Raw genomic sequence first — 20661 nt, forward strand, 5'->3', positions numbered from 1 at the left:
GCTATGATGTTGGATTTTACAGCGACTGTGCATATGGTGGTGTGTTCTTTATACTATGACAGTTTTCCTAAAATTAGATTTAAAAAATCCCAATATATCACCTTGCTTACAGTATCGCAATATATTACAATATATTGAATCGGAACCCCTGTGTCATGATATCGTATCGTCAGATTCTTGCCAATACACAGCCCTAGTGGTGACGCCATTGGCTCCTTTTTTCCCCCCAATATGGCGTCTGTTTTCCCTGCTGCTGCGTCATGGTAAAGTGATGGAATGAGAAATTAAAATGTAATTCTATTGGAAATGTAAATGCAGGCGATGACGAAAAACAAAGTGCAATTCTTCTTCTGTTTCCCATACCGCCTGCCATTTTCCACTTTTTCTGCTTTTCCCTTTTTTCTCTCACCGCCCTCCCCTTTTTTACCCTCTTTCATCCTCTCCTCCATCTTGCTCCTCTCGCTTACATCTTCTCGCAACCACAGGCACGATTGAGTGTCATCCATTTGTCAGCGTCACATGACAGACAGCAGACCCCACAAGTGTGCGCACATACACCCCAAAACACACACACACACAAATACAGGCGCTGGGACCAGTTAGGAGCTGATGGCGATGAGTCAGGCTTAGAGAAATGCCACAGAGAGCTTAGCTAATGCACTTTATGGAGCTCCCTTTTTCTTTTCATTCTCTCTCTCCTTCTTTTTTGTCTCCCTCTCTCTCCCTCCCTCTTTGTCCTAGAAGCCGAGCCAAAAGTCATAGCTCTTCACTGACAGAGAGGTCTTTCCAGTTATTTTTTCACAGCGCGTCCCCTGTGCCCTAGCTGGGATAGCTCGCGGTATAACGTGCTCCCTCGGTACATGAGAGCCTCTTCCACTCATGCATTGTTGTACAGCTGGACTCGCTCAGTGTGTGTGTGCCATGTGATCAAGTTGTTGGAGATACCTGATCCCTTTTATTGTTCATTTGACCCGCATCCCAGGAGGCATGAGGGTCAGGGTGGAGCACCCAGATACCTTGTACAGGTGTACAGTGTGTACATGAGAGAAAAGGAAGACAGGGAGAGAGAAATGAAGAGTTAGGGAAAATATATATTTTTTTGTGTCCCGCATTAAGGAGCACTGTTTCTTTAAATCCTCTCTCAGGCATTTCAGCTGGTCATATTGGCTGCAGACGCACGCACACACACACACATCCAGATGTATATGGTTAGCAGGCCGAAGCTGGTTTGAGTTAGCATGGAGCCAGTCACACTGTGTGAGAGCCTTACCCCCCGCCTGCTACTGCCACCCTCCACAGTCTCTTTCCCTCTCTCCGTCCCTCCATCTCTCTCTCTTTCTTTAACTGCATATGTCGGCCGCTGCACGCCGAGGTCGTAGTTTACCGAGCGAGCTCCCGATGCCCTCTGAAACACACACAGAGGTTGATCTGCATGGCCTCCTGATTAGCCCCCCTTCATGACAAACAAGCCATCAGAGCAGAGGGGGAGCGGAGCACTGAAGGATGAGGAGGAGGAGGAGGAGGAGCAGTAGGGACGGATGGGAGATGTGAGGAGGAGGAGAGGAGCAGAGGTGTAAGGGGTGGCAGCGGTGGTGGTGTTGGGGGGCGAGGTGAGGAGGCTGGGACCCCTGGGGACCCCTAGATCACAGCCATGCTAATGAGGAGCTGCTTTGCCAGCAGCAGAGGTGTCAGCTAACCCCTGACAGGTGCACACACACACATACTCCCAGGGCTTGTGCCCGCGCGTGCACGTGCGTACGCTTGCGAGAGTGTGTTTGGGAGGGGCTGCAGGGGCAGGTTTGTGTCCCAGTGGCCTAGCCTGCGGGCGGCTTTGTTCTGTATGCAAATCTGTCGCTGTGGCGTTCTGTCGCCCTTGATGGAATGTTGGAGCGGTGCACGGCGAACCTGAACCCCAGGAATGCTGCAGCACACACACACACACACACACACACATGTGACATCTAACTGTAGCACATCATCTACTTCCTCAGTCGCCTCCTTGTTAACAACCTGTCTTCTGTTTAAGGAACATTTATTCTACACACTCCAAACTTGTGCCAAATGAATCCAGAGAAGTTGGCGGGCCGGCGTTCAAATGCTACTTATTTTCAATTATGATTTGAGCTTTTGTGAGAGTTAATTTGGCATTGGCGAGCATTCATTACCATCCCCTCACTGTTCACTGTCAGCTGAGGAGCTCCAGTTCGCCCATCTTCTCGAAGGCTCAGCCTGTGGATTCTTGTTATTCTTCTGTGGTCTTATTATAAGTCCCTCTGGATTAGAGCATCTGATAAAGGCCCCAAATTGTAAGTGTAATGTAAATGGAGGGAGCTCATGCTTCGAAAAAAACATAAATCAAACTCAGGCTGGAGGGGACGGCATATGTGAATTCCTAAATTAAACGCAAATCCACATGTCTGCACCATACGCCTGGTGTCTACTCCAACCCCAGCTAAGCTCACACCAACTTTTCTACACTGGCCATATGCAAACAGTCAATACCGTGGCTCCCCTTCATTCACTGGCATTTTGTTTGTACTTTTTAAGGCAAAATAATGGCTATAAAAGGCAATCTGGAAAGAATAAAATCTGATGTAAAGCTCAGATCTCAGTCCCTGAAGACTGGGTTAATTGGCCCGGTGGTTTAGTAAAAAAAAAAAAACCCAACCCAGGAGAGAAGGAGAGCATTATTACTGGCCCACCTCAGCTCCACGCATGTGCCAATGTTTTAATAACTTCCTCCAGGCCTCCTGGCCCTTAGCCCTTTGTTTTGTTGCACAGGACAAAGAGCTGCCCTCCTAAGCTGGTCTCAAGTCTGCATTGTGTTTGTCTGTTTCATGGGAAAGTCTGCCTGCATGGGTGGACACCTGGGCAGAAATATTACCCCTTAGTCAAAGATTCAGACTATTTTGAGTGAACGACATCACGCTATAGCATTTTCCAAGCAGCAAAATGATCAACAGCGGCAAAATTCACTTCATAATGCAGCACCGTGTTACAGAATCCTGCTGTGACTCCGTTTCATTTAACCTTTCATCTCACTGAACAATGTGTGTGTCAGTGCGCGCGTGTGTCTGTGTGCATATGGCGTGCCAGAGTAAATTGGCCGATTAGGTCCAGCATCAGTGACTGCGCGGAGAGGAGAATGTAACTGTTCTAACTGGTAGTTGACCTTGGCGGTCAGCAGTGGAGGGGTCCCTGCCTGCGTGTCAGGCAGACGACTGTAATTACCACAAACTGAAGCATGACACGGCCCACCGTGATTCTTTAATGAAGGCTTTTATTGGCTGGAGCACCGAGCGGCGACAACATTCACACTCTCCCAGCATGTGTGCAAATGTGTGTGTGTGTGTGTGAGAGGAAAAGAATGGAGGATCTATCTATCTATCTATCTATCTCTCTCTCTCTCTCTCTCTATCTATCTCTCTATCTCTCTATCTCTCTATCTATCTATCTATCTATCTATCTATCTATCTATCTATCTATCTATCTATCTATCTATCTATCTATCTATCTATCTATCTATCTATCTGGGCTGTCAATCAATTCAAATATTTAATTGCGATTCATCGGAGAGTAATCATACATATTTTATCTGTTCAAAATGTACCTTAAAGGGAGATTTGTCAAGTATTTAATACTCTTATCAACATGGGAGTGGGCAAATATGCTTGCTTTATGCAAATGTATGTATATATTTATTATTGGAAATCAATCAACAATACAAAACAATGACAAATATTGTCCAGAAACCCTCACAGGTACTGCATTTAGCATAAAAATATGCTCAAGGGCGCCTGGGTTAGCTCAGTTGGTAGAGCGGGCGTCCATGTATTAAGGCTTGGTCCTGACCGCGGCGGTCCGGGTTCGAATCCGGCCTGTGGCCCTTTCCGCATCCACTCTCTCTCTCTCCCCCCTTTCAAGACTCTATCCACTGTCCTGTCATAAAAATGGAAAATGCCCCCAAAAAAATAACTTTAAAAAAAAATATATATATGCTCAAATCATAACATGGCAAACTCAAGCTCAACAGGCAACAACAGCTGTCAGTGTGCTGACTTGACTATGACTTGCCCAAAACTACATGTGATTATCTATCTATCTATCTATCTATCTATCTATCTATCTATCCCAGTCTCTTTTCTTTCCCTCTCTCTGTTTTCCTCCCCTCCCCCCGCCTGCTTGCTTGCTTGCTTGTTTGGGAAGTTGATGAAATTTGTCTTTGGCCGTCATTAGGCAGCAGCCATCAGCTGCCACTCTATTAGCCGCCACGCTTCCTTTAACAGCATATGGCACGGCTGTGTAAGATATGACAAGATGCAAATGTGTTGCTGTAGTGGTGGCGGTGGGGTGGAAGGTTGTGGGGGTGGTGCTTCATGTATTGATGAGGCCATGTGTGCGGACCAAAATGCAGATAAAGAAGAAAAACACAATTTGATAAATTGAGAGAGATCATCAATCCCTCTCCCGATCTCACATCTTCATTTCATATTGATCCCTGTGTGTTGATGAGATTACACAGCTCCCAAGTCTATAGACCCCTCTTGCTCCCCGGGGGCATGTAAATACTCTCTATGTGTGTGTCACTGTATGTGTGCCCAAGCACGTCTGGCCCTTAAAGTCCCTCCACCTCTCTTCTTACCCCCACTCCTCCTCCTCCTCCTCTTCCCTTCCCTCTTTCGCTCTCTTCTCCCAGTCCAAGCTGTTAAGCTGTCCAGCTCTCCGCTGCCAAGCGGCCGTGTGAAGCCTAGCCAAACTAAACACGGGCAGGCAGCCCGCCACTCGCCCCACACACACACACACACACACACACCAGACACATACACACACACAGAAAACGCACAGACATACAAGCGCAAAAAATACATCCACATACATGTCCACACATACAGTAGCAGGAGTCAGGTCATGTGCCGCCCCACACAAACCAGTGAGAGTGACGGCTACACCAGAGCGCCGCTAATAGCAGAGAAAAAACAGACAGAATCAGTAAATGAGCCCCTCATTAACTTTTTCTGACCCCGTCTCCCCTGGGGAAAGCCAAACCAATCACGCCGCCAAATCAGCTTCCTGTACTAGACACTGATCCAACATCAGCTTTGGCTCATCTGTTCTGCACGGTACAAGTGTGTGTGTGTGTGCCGATGTGTGTGCTGCAGAGAGACAGAGAAGGAAAGTGAAAAGAGAATATTGCCGCACATGTATCCGTGTCTGCATGTGTGTTTTACATTCCCTGACAATGGGTGGCTTTGAGGCAGCCATCTTCCTGTAAGGGCTCTTCTTCTCTTGATCACATAAGACTTTGGGCAAAAGTAACTTCTTCTTCGTCTTTGTTTTCCCCCTCCGGGCTCCGAGCTCTGGGACCACCGTACCAGCGTGACTCCGCTTGCGGTAGCCGCCTGATGATAAAGTAGATGCAGATGCCTCGCAAGCAAACACAAGACTGTGTTTGACGCTAGCCTGTGTTGCATTAGATGAGTCCCGACCGAGGCTCTTTTTATGACTCATAAGCGGGCTGACAGGGCCGTGCCATGGTGACGGATAGATTCATTTGGCATTATTAAGTCATGCCATTTAAAGGGGCAATTTGTCAATGAGTGACATAGAGTTTGTGTGTGTGTGTGTGTGCAGTCACACCAAATCCCTTTACTGTAGTTGTTATTACACCAGTGACGTAGAGCTTTATTTCTTGCGGATGCTGTGTTAAGACCGGAGGGTCTTTACTGTTTACACATCATCTCCATCACCTCTCCTGTCTCTCCTTTTGTGTGTCTCTCTCTTTTTCTCTCTAATGCCACACCTCACTCTCCCTCCCTCCCTTCCTCCCCCTCTTCCATATTTCCTTTTTTCCCCATTGGTGTGCTTTTTTCCACTGCTGCCTCCCCTGTCTCCATATGGAAATGACAGAGTAGACGAGATGGATCTGTATATTAAAGCCTAGCTGACATTAGAATTAGCATAATGTGTCGTGGCCTTAGGGCAGTACCTGCCATCTGCATTAGCCTGTAGACACACACACTCTCAAAATTTCATACGCACACACGTAGACAAAGCCCTCATACATAGACACAAACAGAGAGTTAATACAACTGTATGTTCTCAAATTTTGCTCCACACACGTTCACACAGGTTGTTAATAAACATGAAAGTAAAGTAATATGTTGGTTTGAATTAATTAATAACGTGTTGTTTTAGCATATTTTATTTGGATTTTATATTATACTGACAGTGATTTTCTTTCTCTTGGCCCACAGATAAAGATGAGCCATCCAGCTACATCTGCACTACCTGTAAGCAGACCTTCACCAGCGCCTGGTTCCTGCTTCAGCACGCCCAGCACACCCACGGCATCCGCATCTACCTAGACCACCACCCGATGAACTGCTCCCTCACCCCTCGCATGGCTCTGCCGCCGCCCCCGTGCGGCGACGCCCTGCCCCGCTCCCCTCTCCCCACTTTCCTCGGTGACACCAACAACCCATTCCACCTCCTCCGCATGGCTGCCCCCCTGCTCAGGGAACACCCCCCTCCCCCGGGGTACATGGAGACCCGGCTGCCTGCGACGCCGCCCTTTCTCAGCCCTCCCCCGCCCCCTAGACCCCCTCTAGAGCGGCTGGGCCCAGAGGAGATGGGGCTGCTCTCCCAGCACCCCAGTGCCTTTGAGAGGGTGATGCGGATGACCCCCATGGAGCCTCCTTCAATGGACTTCTCCCGGCGCCTGAGAGAACTGGCGGGCAACACGACCAATAACGGCGGGCCCACGCCTCCGCTCTCACCCAATCGCATGCCGCCAATGCACCGCTTGCTGAGTCCCACGCTTTTCCAGCCCGGCGCCAAGCCTCCTGCGTTTCTCACCTACGCTCCGCAGCCGCCCACCTCTCAGGGAGGACACGGTTCTTCCAGCCCTCCCGACTCCCAGAGTCAGAACCAGACCCCAGGGAAATCCAAATCCTGCGAGTTCTGCGGCAAGATTTTCAAGTTCCAGAGCAACCTGATCGTGCACAGACGCAGTCACACGGGAGAGAGGCCGTACAAGTGCCATCTATGTGATCACGCCTGTTCCCAGGCCAGCAAGCTTAAGAGGCACATGAAGACACATATGCACAACAAGTCTGGCTCCATGAGTGGCTCCCCGGAACAGGGGAACAGAGAAGACGGAGGAGAGGGTGAGGAGAAGAGTAGGGAGGGGAATTCAAGAGGATTGGGGATGGACAATGAGGAGGAAGAGGAAGAAGAGGAGGAAGAAGAAGAGGAGGAAGAGGAAGAGGAGGAAGAACTGAGGAATGGCAGTCGGCCAGATTCCAATTTAAGTGAGGACTCTCAGGAGTTCAGCCAGAACAGGGAGAACGGCCCGAGACAGTGTCCCGGGGAGAAAACCCTGAGTGGGGATAGAGTAAGTGACAGTGGCGGGGTGAGCATCATGCACCCGTACAACCATCTGGACAATCACCTTAGACTTAACCCTAACAAGAGAAGCCTGGAGAGACAGCCTAACGGAGACGGCGGAGAGAGGGGTGAAGAAAGAGAGAACGAGAGGGGGCAGGACAGAGAGCGAGACAAGCAGGTGGAGCAGAGGCCTGTGATGAACGGCAGGATCAGCATATCCGAAGCCGACTCCTTCCCCGGGCTGTTTCAGCGTCGGCCCACCCCCATCACCAGCCCGAACCCCTCCAACAACAAGAGGATCAAGATAGAGAAGGAACAGCTGGAGCTTCCCCCAACCTTACCCCTCATCTCCCCGGAGAACGTCTACTCTCAGCTCCTGGCTGGGTACGCCGCTTCACGCCACTTCATCAGAGAACCCTTCCTGGGATTCACAGACTCCCGCCAGTCGCCGTTTGCCACTTCCTCTGAGCACTCTTCCTCAGAGACAGGAAGCCTTCGTTTTTCAACCCCGCCCGGGGAGCTCATGGAAGGGGGGAGCGCCTCGGGCCGAAGCGGAAGCAGTACCCCTCACCTCATGCGAGGACCCGGACCCGGCAGGCCCCCGAGCTCAAAGGATCGGAGGAACGACACCTGCGAGTACTGTGGCAAGGTGTTCAAGAACTGCAGCAACCTGACGGTGCACCGACGCAGCCACACGGGCGAGCGGCCCTACAAGTGCGACCTCTGCAGCTACGCCTGCGCCCAGAGCTCCAAGCTGACGCGCCACATGAAGACCCACGGGCAGTTCGGGAAGGAGGTGTACCGCTGCGACATCTGCCACATGCCCTTCAGCGTCTACAGCACGCTGGAGAAACACATGAAGAAGTGGCATGGCGAACATTTGATGGCCAGTGAGGTCAAACTGGAGGAGGCGGACAGAGATAAAGCCAGCGACTATTAGTCATACAGTGTACACAAACACTCACACACACCCACACACACACACACAAGCAGACACACACACACACACACACATACAAAATCCCTATAACCACTCCTTCAGCTATGGGGCTTGGCTGGATAATCTCTCTCTCTTACAAAAAAATTGAGACTGATTGATGTTCATCTTTTTTTCTTGTCACAGAAACTGCCACCTGAGAATATAAACAAAGGGAAACTTTAATGAGAACTTGTCTAGAATGCACAACTCGGTGTTTCTTGGCAAACCGTCTGAGGATTTTATCAGTTAGGAATCCATGGAGCCTTTCTACTGTGCAATAATTTCTGTATTTATTGGATTTTTGTAATGATATTTGGCATGTGCAGGTACATCTTTGTGGGGTTTCATATGGAGTTAGTTTTGAAATGTGCTAAAACATTTTTTTTTTCTAAAATGCGGTCACAATACAAATTTTCCTTTTTTTTTCTTTTTTTCTCCTTTAAGGAAGCTTATTATCATGTGTGAGTAAAATTGTGCAAAGCAGTTAGCTTTTTAAAGTAATTGTTTTCTATATGAACTGCAGCAGCGGACTACAATCCACTCCCTCATACAGGCCTAAAGCACTGAATGTCAGCCTGACAATAAAACACCGTGCTGGATTTTAAAAATCCAACCATATCTAGACCTGATACTTAAAATTAATTCAGGGAATTTGTCCTTTTTGAATATTGGCATGTGAATAATTTCAAAATGCAGTTACTGTATTGCTGTCCTCGGGTCAGTCAGGACGTAAATAAAGGTTGCACTTAATGGAGGTACCTTTTAAACTGATGCTCAGTACATTCCCAATGTAGGATTAAAATACCATATTTAATATGTTGAATAAGTTAAGACTACTTGTGATTAATGTGAGAAGGAGAACAGTCCTGTTTATGGTTTGTAAATATATTTTTTTTGATATGTTAAAGTAGCCCCGACTGTACGTGAAAGACGGCCTAAAACTAAACAATCAGAAGACCAGCTGCTTGCATCATCCACAGTATATGCTAAGTGTAACTACCACTCATTATTGCTTTATCAGACCCCACCTGGTTATCTCCCCCACTCCCCCATCCCACGTGTGCTTACTCAAAGGCAATTTGTTAAACTAAAAGCTACTTCAACAATTGTAACACTTTTCTGAATCGTTCTCCATCTCCCTTTTGCGCCGCGGCGTCTTTCTCTCTGACCCGGGTCGACTTCCTGCGTCCCCCTCAGGATCCACAAAATGGTTCCAAATGAAACTCATATCAATATGTGTTAGCGTGTGTGTTCTCCTCTCCGCGGCGTGCTCTAAGCCTCTCTCTCCGACGGCGTCTTTTCACAGTTCACTAGCTCAGATTCATGCATTAGAGCGGCTTTTTAAAAGGAAGCCCTGTTCATTCGCCTCACACACACACAGCGATACGGGTTTAACTCCCAGTAACAGATTTTGAGACAGTGTGCACGTTCGTGACTTTTGGGGATTACAGCTTTTATTTTCTGCATCGTTCATCCTGAAATGAATCTGCTAGAGAGAAAAATATATGAGTTATGATAATTTTGAGCACAGCTGCAATGGGGGGGATGGCCGGGCGACCTTGAGTAGGGGCTATTCTTATAGCAAGAATGAAAGATTGGAGCTGAGAAATGAAGAAGTGTGAGAAAGAAATGGAGGGAGAGAGAGAGAGAGCAAGACCTTGGCCAGGGAGAAGAGTCATTCAAATGAAATTGGAAGCATATGAAAAGTGTGTTTTTTTTGTACCCAAATCTACCGGCCACATCTTATAACGGACCGTCAGAGTGAGACAGAGCAAGCGTGAGAGGGAGGGAGACGGCGAAGCCACATGAAAGGAGATTGAGAGTACATCTTTCATTTTAGCGCTGCAATTCTCAATCATCTTCGCTTGAGAGTTTGACCTGCTGTTCTGCCCTATTGTCAGGTTTTATCTGCGCCATTTTGTTTCGATAGAAAAAAAAAAATGATTATACTGTATCTTGAATCCTCCTTTTGTGTTTTTTTAGAAAGGAAATGATGTTGAGGCCACAGCAGCTCTTCATAAGTTAGTGATATCTTAACAATTGACACGAGAAGTGAGATCGGCTGCTTTTGGCTCGCTTGCACATGTCGATGCATGAGAGCAAAAATCAAGATCCCGTTGCGTATACGCACAGTGTATTCACTCCAAGGAAACTCAGTTCAGTTCAGCCAAATCGAGGCATACAACTATGAAATATATCCCATCCAAACGATGGACATGGGAGCCCTGACAGAGATCCAAATCATTCAGTCTTACAATATGTTTACAGTGTTGAAGTACGCCATTAATGAAATACTCTGTGTAAGTGTTTAAAAATGATAATAAAGTATTGTTTTCTCCAATGTTCTTTCAAATGTTTTTTGAATGCCATAGCAGTTTTGTATGATTATCCTGGTGGAGGGATTTTATCTTCATGTTTCTGTATGATTACTTGTTCACTGTATGGGAAGACAATTTTTTTGAAATGTAATATTGCAGAATCATGCCAGATTATTATTTTTTTCTATCAAGAGTGGTGCCATTATTGACTTTTGGTCTGTTTTTTTTTTATTATTTTATTTCATTTTTCTTTTGAAAGAATTTCCTGTTGTTGGTTTGGTGAAGCTATCCTCTATGGATGTAAAACAAAAATGATTTAAAAAAAAATAAATGCAAGAATGAGATCCTAAAGGAAGAACCTTCGGCAGGGGAATGCATTAATGCATTGTGCGGGAATCCTTTTCCAAATCAATTTTCTGAGACATTCATGAACATTATGTTTTGTTTTTTTCCTCATGGTTGGTTGAAGGTCTTGTGACGGCACTTACAACTGTAATTTTAAATGCATTTTCATATCTCACTTTTCACGACTTTCACTTACACTCTTTGTACAAAAATAGTTTCCTTGTTCTTTTTTTGGGGGGAGTGCATCATTGTGGAAAAAAAAGTGATTTCAGAACAGTACACATCTGCTGTTTTGAACATATATGTATTTTTGTAATGTGTTGAAAAATCAATACAAGAAAGCCAACACTTCAATAAATGTTGCAATTGCTCTATGATTGAAGTAACTTTTCATTCTGATTATTTCACCTTCCTTTTCTTCTACCACCACGACTAATAACATCAGAACAGCTCTAGATAGATAATAGCTTTAGTGTACAGCTACAAAACTCTATTGTTGCCATACCACCTTTCTTGCACAATCCTTGTCTGTTAAAACAGATTTTCTTTTAATTAACTTATCTAAGCAGCTGAGCCAAAATAACTATGAACTTTAGTCAGCATTCCTTGGAAATTTGACATCCCACACAAGTGAATCATGCATTTATACGCTATCAACAAGGTTACATGCAAACCATCAGAAACCGCTGCTAATAATTTAGTATGACTCCTAATCTGATGTTGGCTTTAGGGTGTGGAACCTTGTTTTTACTGCCAGCTACCAGTTGCTGACCCACGCAGGATTTAAACTTAGAATGAATAAATGAATGAATGAAAGACTTTATTTCGAACATAAAAATAAAGAAAAACAGATACAAAAATAATAACAAACAAAACAAGAGTAATAGTGTCCGAAAAGGAGTAGGTAGAAGTAAAACTTATATTTCCCTACCCCTTTCTCACTTTTCCTTTAATAACTCATATATCATAGAATGATAATATAATATAATATATAAACTATCCCAGATTTATTTACATCCCAAATTAAATATATGAACAGCATCCCCAAGTTTATTTACAACCCACATATCCATCTGGAGTTAAAAAGTAGATATAAACCAACCCTTAACGCAACCCTTATCACAACTCTTCCTCAACCATATACCTCCCAAAAGAGGAGGTAGAAAGATATGACATTTATTAAAACTATACAAAACATACACAAACCAAACAGAAACTATTATATTTTCCCTATTATTTATTTTGCATATTGTGGAATTTAGAGATTATGAAAAGATATTTAACATCCTATACTGTATACAGCGGTGGTTCCCAAACTTTTTCAACTAAAGAACCCCTAAACCAGGGGTCTGCAACCTGCGGCTCCGGAGCCACATGCGGCTCTTTAGCCCCTTTCTAGGGGCTCCCCGTGGATTTAAAAAAAAAATTGTGGAAATCAATAACTGTTTTTTTTGTTTACATTTTCATTTTTATTCATCATTGTTGAAGGTCTAAAGGTACGACAGTACGACGGTACGATGGAGTATTAGGGCCACATTAAGGAAAAAACAATAAATCTGAGATTTCAAGAATAAAAGTCTTAATATTATGAGCATAAAGTCAGAAATTTAAGAGAAAAAAGTCGTAGTATTATGAGAATTAAGTCATAATATTAGTGTATATATGTATAGTAGTATAGTAGTGCTAATTTTACGTGTTATTTTCTTTTTTTCTCGTAAAGTTATGACTTTATTCTCGTAATATTATGACTTTTTCCTGTAAAGTTGTAACTTTATTTTCGAAATCTACATTTTTTTCCCTCAATGTGGTCTCATACCTCACTGCAAATGTTTTGACGGCTCCAGACAGATTTATTTATTTATTTTTGCCTAAAATGTCTCTTTTGACGGACACAAATTAGATCGCTGACCTGCGCCTTTAATTATAGTTGCCACCTGCAATTAAACAAAACGTAGAAGAAGAAGAGGCTGCAGGATGCAGCGTTGTCTGCGGCCGCAGGAGGGCAGAGCTCCACGTGGTCCAGGTGACACACCGGAAATAATACGTTATACATGTTTTCAACAGCCGAGTTCAATTAAGTAATGATTAATATAATGTAGCAACCAGCCAGCATGCTAAGTGACACACCAACGATGTTTAGTAGCCTACAGTAGGAGCAGGCAGGGTCTAGCTAGCATGTGATACTAACATGCTCGTGGATTAGCTACTTCTACCTTCAGCGAGATGCGTGAGGACTTCTGCTGTTAGAGACGAAACGTTTTGAGTTTGAGGAGGTGCAATGGGACCAGACAGGTCAAGTGGACTGTTATACTAGGACTATAGCCTGGAGCAGATTGTGGAGGACTTGCAAGGTGCCGTTCAGACACGTGAGTACAACCAAAGAACGTATATAGCCAAGAAGTGAAACTCATTTGTTCGCTCCATTGCAAAGTCAATGCGCAGCAGCAAAGCTACGCATCCGCCATTATGGACTGAAAGTGACTACCGGATGCCAGTAAACATCCGGCTAAAAAGTGCTGTACAAAAGTAAAACATTATTTTTATTCTATTGTCATATTCTACCGAAATGGTATAATGGTGGAATATTATTAAATATTATAAATATAATAAGCGTTTTAACAAGTGTTTTTTTGACAACAGAGTTTCAACTCTGTGCTTCTTTACTCTTTGGTACAACAACACACATCTGCTGAACTTTGCAGATGATAACTTTATTAACCACATCGTTGCCTAGCAACGTAGTTGGATGTGCACCCTACAGAGTGTAAAAAATCATGTGATATATTATTGTAAAAAAACTGTGCAGTCTCTCCTTTGCTGTGTGTTAGTGGCTCCAGCAGCAGAGTTTATATTGTTTATGCATGTCCATGTTTTGGTTATGTTTTATTCTACTGTTGATTCTAAAAGATGGAAAAGTTTATCCATAGCTCGTTTTTATTTATTGTTGATCCTTTTTGTTTAATTGTGTGAGTTCGGCCTCTTTTTTTCCTGGTTAATATGAGTGAGGCTACACTGAGGAAGGCAGTTGCATAGTTATATAATTGATAAGCAGGTTTATGCACAGACTGCAGAGTGCCTGTCTGTTGGTTTGGACATAAGGAGTGTTGTTGCTGGTGTTGTTCCACTTGTGTTTAAATTGACATTTAATCTAGCCTGTTTTGTAGCCTAAAAATGTTCTTTAATTTAACAGTATCCTATAATACCCCGCCTCCCTTTTGAAATGTAAGGCAGTAACTTTTACTCTGAGTATTTTAAACTAGGCCTACCTACTTTTTACTTTTACTCAGTGTTGGGGAAGCTATTGAAAGCTACCAATTAGCCTACTTTACCCTGGAAGAGGTTGAAATACAGCAACACTACTAGAAATCTAGTTTGGTTAATTAAAGCTACTTAGGAAAAAAATTATCAAATTGACTATGCACATGCCACATTATAACAAAATATAATAAAAAAAGTCACATGCCAGCAAAAAATGCCACTGAATAGATGATAATAAGTAAATATAATAATACAAATAATAATAATAACAATAATACCCCACTACATTTTTTTTTTAACTTGCGCCTTTTTAGAACGTTTAACTGCCTTGAGCACTGGTCTAAAAAAATGGGCCTGTTGTCTTACTCGTCAGTTTTGTAACATGTGACTTGTAAATCAACAACAACAACTAAAACAGTCTTCAACTTGATGAAGATGATGGCGCTGTCGCTGTGTGAGCTCAGAGCAATGCCCGCCCTTTTGCACATGCAGGCACTACCCAAAGGTGAAAGGTCAAGTGTGTGGCGGTGGCTGCCTGACGAATGCATTGAAAGAAAAAGCGGGCAGGGCTGGTCAAGGAACTGCCAGCAAGCTACTGCAAAATGTAGTTAAACTATAGTTTGTTCACTACTCCCCAACACAAGTACTTTCTTTTACTTGAGTAAAATGTCTTTAAAGTAACTTAAGTTCTGTTTTTAGTACTTTTATTTGAGTACAATAATCTAGTACTCTTTCCACCTCAGTATGTTATAAGAGGCATAGCTCAGTGCGTAGTGTGAGCGTAGTGAGTGTATGGTCGAAATAATGAGAGAGTGACAGGGGGTGCGATCAGAGCAGAGAAGAAATTAGCAGTAAAGTTGTCGAGTGGTAGTAAATGAACAGTGTAGGTTTTCAGTTTGTCTATGATTAGGCTACCGTAGCTCCTCAAGACCAACAGAGGTTTCCCGTGTCTTGTTTCCACCGTCTGAGTGGAGTGACGAGGTTTAACTCCGGAGCGAGTAACGACTATGTCCCAAGCAGGAATAGTTAACACAGTGGTTCTCTTTTAGTGCATGTTCGTGCATGTGAGCATGCCCCACTGGCTAGCTCGCAGCTGCCGCTCTGCACTGATCTCATACGGCGGTTACAGCTGATAACGCCTTCCCTACTGACAGCGTCGTTGTGAAAGCGTAGCACCCACCCTCTGCTTCCCCCCCAGGTAATCACTGTTAGCGCTGTTAGCTGTGAGCCACTGGCTCACTGTTACCATGCTGAGGTAAGAGAAATGCTCACAATTCTGTATTTAGCACCTTTAACCATGTCATATGACACGCTACACTGTAGTACACTTTAAGAACAAATATTACTGGGACCAATACAGAAATATGCAGATGAAGATTTAATATCCAGTAATTCACATTATAGACACTACAACTGACTATACCTGTAACTATTTGGCCACAATTTAGCACATTGACCAAACACCAGCCATAGTTTTTCCACCTAGTCTTGTTCAGTCATAAGAGGGAATGCAAACTGGAGTTGGAGTGTGATGTCTAAAGGTCTCTGAGTTGATGTTTTTATGGTTGAAATTCAAGAAATACCTATCATGTTGTCAGTGAGGAATCTCTCTAGCTTGCAGTTAACGTTCTCGGGGCAAGACAAGACACAGATAGATGGTAGGCGCTGAATCTTGATCCGAATCTGACAAATAACATTTTCACATTGTGCTACTATACCAGTGCATTGATTAAAAACTCCTTCCAAAATGTTACTTCAGAGATGACTGCTAGTACCACACAATACACAGTTACAAAACAATATAAATGAGAGTGTGACTCCCAGCTTTTATTTCTGAAGGTAGCTGTTGACAGCCTCATGCTTCATAAATGAGTCCTGGCATGAGTGTGGGGACCCATCAGGTATTTCTTGATATCAGGCCAACAGTAGTCAAGCCTGTCCTCGCTTGAGCCTCCAGGCCATTGGATAGCATAACAGAAACAGTGCATGCACAGTGTGTGTGTGTGTGTGTGTGTGTGTGTGCGCTAGCTTGAAGAGAAAGCAGGAGAAGGGACACAATAGAGTGGAGATAGAGGAGTGAAGAAAGGAAAGAAGGACTGCGCAGGCAGGGCGGGTTTGTGTGAGAAAGTCAAATCAGGAGGAATTCTCGATGGTTGCCAGCTCTTGCCACACACAAGGACCCGCGAAGTGTCTCTGTGTCACAACATTATGCATGGTTCAGTGTATAAATGTAATTATTACGTCAAAATATTCTGAAAATAATCAAATTTGCTTACACAGATGGTGTTTGGAGGATTTGCAGGAGAGATTGTGACTTTTCCCAACTCTGTGTGTGTGTGTGTGTTTGTGCCTGGAGGCTGACATCTGGGTGCCATGTTGATGATTCTGGTCTTCTGGTCAGCAGAAATGTGCATGTTGAGAAGATGTCACATTCCCACAGCTCTTATCCTAGCAATGGCACAACTATTGACATAACAATTGCAATAGCATGACTTCCTGCAAACGGTTAGCGGCTGCAGATGTCTTTAATGATTCCAAAAAAAGGTAAAAGAAAAAAGGATTAAAGCTCATAAATTTAAAGTGAACTTCTCTCTCTCTTTTCATATATCTATCTAAAACACAACATAACATAAACGAGGCAATTCGTATGGCATTACACATATTTTTCTTATCAAATTGACATGTTGCAGAACAAAGTTGTTTATTTGTCTTGAGAAAATTGTAAATCATATCACAACCCCAACCGTCTTATTATAAAACTTATTCTGGCAAAACCTTACACCCACACTGAGCTGTGTATTTTTTTAAAGGGCCACTCTCCTTATAATCAGAGGCCGCACAAATGTGTGCTCACAGACGAATTCCGGCCACTTCTCCGCCACCAGCCCATCTTGCACAGTTCACATGTGACATGAGGTTAAGAAGCTCTCTTTTAAGGCTTGTTTAGGAGAAGGCCCCCCTCCTGTGTGCCCAGCTCCGTGGGAGAAAAGTGGCCCAGAGCGCCAGCGGCGAGGAGGTGCCGTATCCTCTTCACCAGAAAGCACTGGGCAGAGGCCCTATAGTCACAGACAGAGAGTCGCGGAGCGGGAGATGGGAAATCATGGTTTGGAGTAAAACCACGTCTTCGGGGAACAGGGTGTCAGCAGGGATTGCGGTTCACGTCCTGGGCCACACAGAACCACAAGGCCACCGCAGAGACCTGACTTTCCACTGGATCACAGGGCTCAGGCCCCACTGGCCTCTCTGTAGATATCCAGTTACTAATCTACTGGCCCTGACCAGTACCCAGTCAAACGGCGCTGCCCGCCCAGCAAGCAGACTGGGCTTCGCCCTGCGACACAGAGTAAATCCAGCCCAGCTGGCTGCTCTTGGGAAAAAAAAGGGGGGAAAAAGGAGGGAGGAATGGATGGATGGGGGGGAGAGCAGGGAGAGCAATTTAGAAGGGTGGTCAGGAGACAGAGAGCAGTGTGGTCGAGCGTGGTCACTCAACAGCTGTGGCTTGGGAAGATTCTCTCTTCTGGGAGAGTCTGACCCAAAGGAACAAAGGCTTTGCGGTCGTGTCGAGCGTGTAACTAAAGGACAGGAAATGCAGACTTTTTTCAGAGGGAGGAAAAACACTAAAGCCACTCGGTGGGAGGTTTTGGTCGTTTACGGCGCAATCATGTCGTCAAGTATCAAAACGGCACTCATCTCAAAACAGAAATGACAACTCATGGTTGCTATAATTGCCTCCTTTACAGTATATTCACAGAATTCCATAACTACAAAAACAAGAAACTTCCTTTAACTCACGTTCACTTAATTATTATTCTGTATGTAGCTCATGTTATGTACCACAGACATCTCACATACAACTGTATTGTAAAATGACTTCTAAAAGATCCAATAAAAAGAATCCATTGTTTGACAATTAGACATTATAGTTTCCTTTTAAACTCTTCTACATTGCAAACGGCGAGACGGACGAGTGAATCATATACTGTATATATGAAGTGGACGTAGTCACCGTGACGTCACCCATTGGTTTGTGAACGACTGTTTCGAAGCGTTGAGTTTTGCAATTTGGCGCGCCATGTTGTTTTTTTGCAATCAGAAGTGACTCGAGAGGGTGGAGATAAGTACAACCAAGAGAGTTAAGAATTTCCCCTGCGGTGACAATGATTTGCTCAACAGCGCGATACTATTGCCTTTTTTTTTTTGCAAATAACTTAATTATGATTTTAGTGTGATTGTTGGTGCCTTCAAATGGGGTCGTGTTTACCTTGTTCACGAGAAGAGTCCATATGAACACCCACCCTCTTTTTCTAAAGTTTCTGAAAGCTCAGAGTTCACGATTTGTGATGCATTTTTTGACGTTGTCAGGAATGGCGGAGGCCATGGAAGTTAATTTTTGAGTGCATAATAACTTAATATTTTAAAATTTTAGTCGTTTATTGTTTTTCTTCATAATTTTATGTCTGAGGAGAGTGTTGATATTCCCAACGGCTTCATCTTTTGCCTCTGTCATTGTTGTTGCACTGGTCTGTGTGGTATTTGTCCCGCCCCTCCTCCTTTGTGATTGGACGGCATGGGTAAAAAGTGACAGTGACGCAGTGCGCAGCATTTTAGCCAAAGTTGAGCATTTTTCAACTCTCGGCCCACCAAAAAAACCCACCAAACATGCAGTGCTCGGCGCAGGATAGACGCTCAGAGCCTCGTCACGCTGCTGCCGTTTGTAGCATAATGTAAATACGCAACACTCCCATAGCAAAGAGTTAAAAAAAGACATATGTGAACATAACGGTTGTGGTGGTTGCTTGCCATCCCTTGCGGTTGGCTTGTCAATGGGGCAGTATTGCGATATTGCAAAATTTCATAATTTACTAAATGAACATCATGCTGTATCGAAGAAGACTTGCAACTAGTGATTTAGCCCATAAACTCATGTTTACAATGTATTCTGAGGTAATAAATCAAGTGAGAAGTAGGGTCATTTTCTCATAGACTTCTATAGAATCAGACTTCTTTTTGCAACCAGAGGAGTCGCCCCCTGCTGGCTATTAGAAAGAATACAACTTTAAGGCTTCACTTCTCAGACCCGGAGGTAGTCCACTGGAGTGAACGGACATGACTGGTGTGATCCACTTTAACACTGATTTGCCTTCAACCAATCCTGTTGTCATCACTAAAACAACTCAGTGGGTTATGACTGCACAAGCCCTCCTAAACGCCGGCCGTCACCCCGCTATGAAGACACACAGTCAAGCGAAACGTTTATTTATCTTTGCGCTCCAGCCACACCCTTCGCTGTCTGCGTATTAAGTCTGCTGCTCATCACTCACTCCGACTGTCATAACCTCACTTGTATCTATTTTCATTTCTCAGTTCTTTGTTCTCGGTTTCCTCTCCCCTCACCCCTCGCCTGCTTCTACTTGATTGTTTCCTTCCAGATGAACTTTCTCTCCTCATAGCCCCCGTCTCCTCTTCACCTCCCCTCCCCTTTTTTTTATTTCAGAGACTTTTCTCTCTTGTCCCACTGTCAGCGTAATTCCACTGGTGTCAGACCTCCCAGAGGGGCCCAGACACAGGTAGCTACCGCGGTGGGGAAGCTCCTCTGCTGTCGGCTTCCTGACGCCCGACCTGCCCTCCCCTCCCCCTGCACACACACACACACTCATGCACACCTTGCCTCAGGGGGGTCAGTGTCATTGTTGGCATTGGGCACATGCTCGTCGTGGTGCAATATTAAATCTTCTCATTTGATTTGGACTGTAATTATGTCGTAAAAACAAACTGGCTGTGAAGCCGTAGCCCGCCAGTGTGATCTACTTTCATCAAGTGCAGACTGGCTTAATTATAGAGTGCGCACATACACCCATCTTTCACTGGGCAGCTTTTCCTGCTGCTCCTTTAAGCCATCACATTCTTTTATTGTGCGTTAATCACAAGGCAATTGGGCCGTTCGCAATGGCTGGGGGTAGATTTTTAACACTGGTCTGTACACATCCTGCGAATTGTGGGGGAAAAAAAAGAAAGTTAAGCAGTTGTACACGGTAATGGAATCTGATGCCTCCTCTATTTCTGCGGTGTACTTAATGATATGGTTTTCATACCACAAAGGTATTCAAATGTGAGGGATCTCTGCTGAGAATAAAGGATTCGCTGTTCTTTGTGCACTTCAAATTGAGCGTGTGAGGTTAGACAGATAAATACGTAAATTTGACAATAAATGACCAAATCTCATCAAAGGGAAATCACGCTGATGTGAACGACTGTAAATAAAACTTAGATCTTTTCCCCATGGGACTTTATTTCTGTTTCATTATCTTAAGAGGGAGCCATAAAACACTTGAAGGAATAACACTCAAGTACGAAGATCTATGAATTTTATGAGCA

The 20661-nt window shown here is 44.4% G+C and overlaps 1 protein-coding gene and 1 long non-coding RNA gene across 6 annotated transcripts in view; both read left to right on the forward strand.

Annotated features, from left to right (window-relative positions):
* LOC141755729 (B-cell lymphoma/leukemia 11B-like) overlaps window positions 1-11410 on the forward strand; it is a 31298-nt gene extending 19888 nt beyond the window's left edge. For all 4 annotated transcript variants that reach the window (XM_074614857.1, XM_074614858.1, XM_074614859.1 and 1 more), the window contains exon 3: window positions 6255-11410. In XM_074614857.1, the coding sequence (XP_074470958.1) occupies window positions 6255-8326 (2072 nt within the window). In that variant the 3' untranslated portion in view covers window positions 8327-11410. The remainder of the gene's footprint in view (window positions 1-6254) is intronic.
* Window positions 11411-12608: 1198 nt separating this feature from the next.
* The window catches only part of LOC141756449 (uncharacterized), a 136231-nt gene continuing 128178 nt past the window's right edge, over window positions 12609-20661 (forward strand). Inside the window, exon 1 of one of the 2 annotated variants that reach the window (XR_012591476.1) lies at window positions 12609-13394. This is a non-coding gene — a long non-coding RNA (uncharacterized LOC141756449). The remainder of the gene's footprint in view (window positions 13395-20661) is intronic. The other variant, XR_012591477.1, reaches the window with a different exon arrangement.

Source organism: Sebastes fasciatus, chromosome 18 (assembly GCF_043250625.1).
Source record: "Sebastes fasciatus isolate fSebFas1 chromosome 18, fSebFas1.pri, whole genome shotgun sequence".
Lineage (NCBI taxonomy): Eukaryota > Metazoa > Chordata > Actinopteri > Perciformes > Sebastidae > Sebastes > Sebastes fasciatus.